This window comes from Littorina saxatilis, linkage group LG10, assembly GCF_037325665.1.
Source record: "Littorina saxatilis isolate snail1 linkage group LG10, US_GU_Lsax_2.0, whole genome shotgun sequence".
In the NCBI taxonomy this organism is placed as follows: domain Eukaryota; kingdom Metazoa; phylum Mollusca; class Gastropoda; order Littorinimorpha; family Littorinidae; genus Littorina; species Littorina saxatilis.
Genome location: NC_090254.1, coordinates 40,648,077 through 40,654,427, shown reverse-complemented (window position 1 = coordinate 40,654,427; position 6,351 = coordinate 40,648,077). Strand labels below are relative to the sequence as shown.

Below are 6,351 nucleotides of genomic sequence, written 5' to 3'. Positions count from 1 at the left end.
CAACGGGGGTGTTTTTCCTATCGGAGGAATTTCTTGTTATGTATTAATTTCGCTCCACGCGACTTGCTTATTAACTCCGAAATTAAACAGATCGTAGAAAATTATGTTTAGAGCCAATCCCTGAAGGTTTGTGACTTCTCTCCCTAGTTTTTATGTAAGTTCCTTCAATTTGAGAAACATGGGTCCGCACGGCCCCACGATGTCTTCGGTGTGTAGTGTAAATTTGACCTTTGTTTTTTTAATGACTTCTCGCTGAAATTTAATGATCGTTTAGGACATAAGAGCTTTTTAGGTGTCTGAGGCATTCTTAAAAGCTCATTAAAAAATTCCAACTGGTTTAAGAGATATTTGCAATTAAACACCCTTCTGGGTCCACACGGACCCACGACGACCGGCGAAGGTGCGGGAAGAGCTATGCTAAAAATGTCCCCAGTGCTAGTGACCATTTGGGACATGAGGTGTTAATACGCTACAGATTTTTCATTTTCATTTTCATTTTCATTACTTTATTGTCCCATCGCTGGGAAATTCGGGTCGCTTCCTCCCAGTGGAAAGCTAGCAGCAACGGAGTCGCGCTACCCAGGTGTCTGCGTGTTTAGGTGTATTCAGCCACCTGCACTTATGGCAGAATGACCAAGGTCTTTTACGTGCCATTGTGATGACACGGGGGTGGGACATGGCTTCCGTCTCTGGGTCTGCACATAAAGTTGACCCGTGTCTGTCCCGGCCCGAATTCGAACCTGCGACCTTTCGATCACAAGTCCAGTGCTCTACCAATTGAGCTACCGGGAAGAGCAATTTTGGATAGCTATAACTCAGTGGATAGAGCTAACCAATCAGTAAGCGCAATAAGGAAAGTGCGCGCACAATCTTCCCCAAGTCTGGGCCGAGTCGAGAAGCGCTCAACTGAGTTTTTGAGTCGCTGCTAAATCTGGCCTAAATCGAACCTAAATCGGCAGGGCCGATTTTCACTATTTCAAGAAATTTAATGAAAAACTGTGGCCGTGACAGTGCGGTCTCAACTTTTGCAAACGGACAAATATGACGTCATCAAATAGCACTATCAACACTCCCCGAAAAAGGAGACAAGCAAATGCCCTCAAAATTGTGTACATTAATATTCATAAAATTCCGTTCTGTAGTTTTTGAGATATGCTTTGAACACACACACACTCACACACACACACACACACACACACACACACACACACACACACACACACACACACACACACACACATACACACACACACACACGCACATTCCTAGGGAGACAAACCTCACCCTCCGGACACATTAAATCATTCAGTCTAATATGGAGTCCTAGGATGCTAAAAGGACCAAACGGATATGTACCAATCTTTGTCAAATAAATTCATACTTCAGTTTACCTCAGTTCTCGCTTACACGAAACGTCAAGAAAGAAAAAATAAAATTATGTGCTTCCGAATTGTAAGCACTTAGTGGTTCACAGTAGGTTTTCACGATATCAAAACAACGCATACACAAGACCATAAGACGAGACAAAAAATGTCCGTACTCCTAGAGCAATAATTCATCAAGGAGAGGAGATGCTTCCCAGAGCGAGTCTGTTATGGTGCCTTTTTAGACGTTTCAAAAGTATGAATTATGAATTGCTTCATTCATAGAATCAATTTGTCCTTCGCAAGAGACTTCTTGATATTCCAATAAAAATCTATGCCTGAGCTTCAACATTTATTCACTGTGCCAAGCTCCTTTCTTGCCGCGTCCATCAGAGAGAGGATTAATCTCGTAGTGTTGGCCATATTGATATTAGTTAATTCCTACATCCAATCTAATACTTGACAAATACGCTTTGATTTTCCCAAAGTAACTCTTCTTTGATAGAAACAAGTCGCGTAAGGCGAAAATACAACATTTAGTCAAGTAGCTGTCGAACTCACAGAATGAAACTGAACGCAATGCAACGCAGCAAGACCGTATACTCGTAGCATCGTCAGTCCACCGCTCACGGCATAGGCAGTGAAATTGACAAGAAGAGCGGGGTAGTAGTTGCGCTGGGAAGGATAGCACGCTTTTCTGTACCTCTCTTCGTTTTAACTTTTTGAGCGTGTTTTTAATCCAAACATATCATATCTATATGTTTTTGGAATCAGGAACCGACAAGGAATAACTTGGATGAAAGTGTTTTTAAATTGATTTGGAAAATTTCATTTTGATAATAATTTTTATATATTTAATTTTCAGAGCTTGTTGTTAATCCAAATATAACATATTTATATGTTTTTGGAATCAGCAAATGATGGAGAATAAGATGAACGTAAATTTGGATCGTTTTATAAAAAAAAATTTCTTTTTACAATTTTCAGATTTTTAATGACCAAAGTCATTAATTAATTTTTAAGCCACCACGCTGAAATGCAATACCGAAGTCCGGGCTTTGTCGAACATTACTTGACCAAAATTTCAACCAATTTGGTTGAAAAATGAGGGCGTGACAGTGCCGCCTCAACTTTCACGAAAAGCCGGATATGACGTCATCAAAGACATTTATAAAAAAAAATGAAAAACACGTCTGAGGATATTATACCCATGAACTCTCATGTCAAATTTCATAAAGATCGGTCCAGTAGTGAATCGCTCTACACGCACGCACACACACACACACACACACACACACACCACGACCCTCGTCTCGATTCCCCCCTCGATGTTAAAACATTTAGTCATAACTTGACTAAATGTAAAAACACAGTGCAACCATGGCAAGATTTCTTTAATTGCTGGACACTGTGATGAGCTTATCGTCTAATGTTCACGCCAGTTTAATTGCGGAAGACTCAAAAGAGTAAGACAAAAATGTCACATCTTTACTTTGTAGTGACTTTAGTGTTTTTCGTTTTGGGAACGGAATCGTGCAAATTTCGACAAACTCTGTTCTCCCGCATTCAAGATTTGTCAGACCTTGTGTTCGCCGACAGCCTGTTGTTTCAATTCAGTGCAGTCTCTGCGGACGACTGTGCACACACGTGTGCTGCAACGCCGTCCTGTTTAAGTTTCACATACCCTGCACCAATGCACACCCGGGGTACCTGCCGTGGTCACGCCACCCGGGAACTGTCCGGTAACGACGCGACACCATCTGCGGGGACAGTGGCATTTCTCGGGAGAAAAGGTACAGTGCATCCAATTACAAACTTTTTTGTGTGCAGACTCCTTTTGGGTTTTACACTAAGGCAAGTTTTGACTTAATTTTTTTTCCAGATACACTTGGAATCAAGACGAGGGTGGTGTTCATGGTGGTGGTGGTTGTTGTGGTGTGTGTGTGTGTGTGTGTGTGTGTGTGTGTGTGTGTGTGTGTGTGTGTGTGTGTGTGTGTGTGTGTGTGTGTTTACTGTTACCTAACCTTCAGTAGCCACTTTCATAACGTAGTTTTGCATCCGAAGCGCTCCTCTAAGTGTTTTATTTTCAATTCACATTTCTTTTTTTTTCTTTTTTTTCTTTTCCAAAATTTTAATCAATCAATAAACACGTGATAACAAACATGGTAACTGTGTGTTTTCTGTTTGTACACATAATTTCTCATGTACATGCTTTACCTTAAATCAGAGACAATAAACAATTTGTTTCTAATTAATAAAACGTCAGACTAACGAAATCTCAAAACAACATGATTTCCAAAAATAATTTCCAGTGTTAATCGTGAATCGGTTTCTTTTAAAAATGCTTACGCACCTCTTTGCGATTAAAATAATATGATTAATCTTCTTCATATTTTTGCTGTTACTTTTAATACCAAAAAGCACATCTGTAACATTCAACCTAATTCTTTCGCCAATGTTTACTAAAATGTACATTTCAATATATTTCCAAAACCTGAGCACGGTTGGGCATTCAAAGAAAAAATGATCCAATACATCAAGTTCATCCTCACAATATGTACAGTTTTTATCAGCCTTCACTTTCATTTTACACAATAAAATATTAGTTGGATAAATGTTTTGCAATATTTTCCAATGCAGTACACGTAATCGAACTTCACTAGTGACAGTGGCTGCTAAGTTCCAATTCTTTTCGTCGATTTCAAATCCTAACTTTCTTCTCCAAAATCCTTCTGAACAGGGTGGGCTGTATTTTTTTCCTACGAGAATCTTTCGAATTTCTTTTGCTGATCTCACTTTTTTTCCACAAAAGGTCGGAATGTCACAGACTGAACAATTTACATCGTCTATAGCTACATTTCTTAAAAAGAGATGTACAGCTGTACGAACAACATTGACATTGTACTCAAGCAATCTATTTGCAGTGTAGCCAGTTCTTTCACACACTTCTTCATAGGTAGCAAAACGTCCATTCTCACACACATCGCTCACATACATTATACCACTTTTAATCCAATCCGCAAAAAAGAGTGGGTTACCTTGACAAATTATATCTTTGTTGTTCCACAACAAACCCGATACAGAATTACCATTATCGACTTGATTATTATCAAGCCATGCCTTCAACACAGCGGACCAAAATTCCGATTTAATACTGTCCAATCCTTTAAATGGTTTGCTATTAATGTTCGCAAAAAAACATTCAAAGCGACTCCCAAAACGGAAAAACAGTGCTTTTGGGCTTCGTTACATAAAACAGTTCTTTTCACCTTTTCAAATGCCTTCCTGTTGCAGTCTTTTTTGCGCCACACGAAGCGAAACATTAACCTATTAATTTCAGTTAGAACGTCGTCTGGTACAATCAGCGCCTGCATTATATAGACAAAATGTGGCAGAATAAACGTTTTAAATACACAGACTTTACCAATAATGCTTAAATTCCTTTTCTCCCACACGCAGATGAGCCTTTTCGCAACATTCACTCTCTCTTCCCAATTCTCTCTCACTTTTGACGCACGCATGTAATTACAGAAATATACACCCAGAATTTTCATTTTGTCTGTACATGCAAAACCGCAACACTCATTCCTACAGTTCTTCCGTGACCCAAACCACATTAGCTTGGATTTTTGGTGATTTATGTTCAAACCTGATATTTCCGAAAATGTATCAATCAAAGCCAGGGCTTGGAACATGTCATGTTCATCTTGCAAAAACAATGTAACATCATCAGCGTACAACAATACTTTCAAAACTTTATCCATATCTCCGTTGTTCCATGACATACCCTTTATATTTTTGGCCTCTCGAATTTTGATTGCTAACAATTCAACTGCTAATACGAAGGCTAGTGCGGAAAAAGGACAACCTTGCCTTATTCCGGAATCAATATTAAAAAATTCAGATAACCAACCACAATAATTTACACAACTTCTTGCGTTTTTCATCAAAACATCAACCCATTTCACAAAATCAGTTCCAAAACCAAATTGTTTCAAACATCTTCAACATAAACTCTTTGGAAATGCAATCAAATGCATGAAAAAAGTCAATTGACACCATCAATCCAGGCTTATTATGTAAATCTGCATGTTCTAAAACATCATCAACTAATCGCAATAAGGTTGAGACACGTCTACCTTTTATATACCCAACTTGATCCTCATTCACAACACTCCCTACAACACCAGAGAGCCGAAGAGCTAAACATTTCGCTAATAACTTATAATCTGTATTGGTCAGTGAAATAGGTCTCCAATTCTTTAAATCATTTCTTGATAAATCCTTCCCTTTATGAATCAGTGTAATTGCCGCTTTACACTGTGAATTAGATAGAGTTCCATTCTTAAAAGCAGATTTAAAAGAAGCAAGTATATACTTTTTTAGGCTACTCCAAAAAAACTTATAAAACTCAACTGTTAATCCATCAATTCCAGGCGCAGAACCATTATTCATACGCTTTAGAGCTGACAAAACTTCTCCTTCTACCTCTTCCCCTTCACAGCTGTCTTTCTGTTGATCATTTATTTTTAAAACTTCTGTTCCTTCCAAAAAAGTGTCAATTTTCAGGCTCATGTTTCCCTCATCAATTTTTCGTTTATACAAATCAGCAAAATACGTTTTTTGGACGAGAATAATATCCTCTTGCGTTGTAACAGTCCCTCCATTATTATCTGTTACACTTTACATTATTTTTGCAGTGCTCTCGCCTTTTCTAACCCAAGAAAAAAAGGTGTGTTCCTTTCACCCTGCTCGATCCATTGAATTCTTGCACGCACCTGTGCTGCACGAGATTTACGCTGCTCTAACAGTTCTAACTGCAGCTTGACCTTCTGCCGTTTACCTTGCGTTTGAATACAGTCAGGGGAGATCCCAAGGGCTTTATCCAACTCATTTAATTCTCCATACAATTTTGCAACATCATTTTTAATTTCAAAACTTTTAAGCTTACTACAATTTTGGGAGAAATCCTTGATTCTCATTTTCA

At 38.7% G+C, this 6,351-nt stretch overlaps 1 protein-coding gene across 1 annotated transcript in view; it reads left to right on the top strand.

Moving 5' to 3' along the window:
* The first annotated feature begins 2,831 nt into the window (after positions 1-2,831).
* The window catches only part of LOC138979253 (fucolectin-3-like), a 37,239-nt gene continuing 33,719 nt past the window's right edge, over positions 2,832-6,351 (top strand). Inside the window, exon 1 of the mRNA XM_070352014.1 lies at positions 2,832-3,157. Within this exon, the coding sequence (XP_070208115.1) occupies positions 2,842-3,157 (316 nt within the window). The 5' untranslated portion in view covers positions 2,832-2,841. The remainder of the gene's footprint in view (positions 3,158-6,351) is intronic.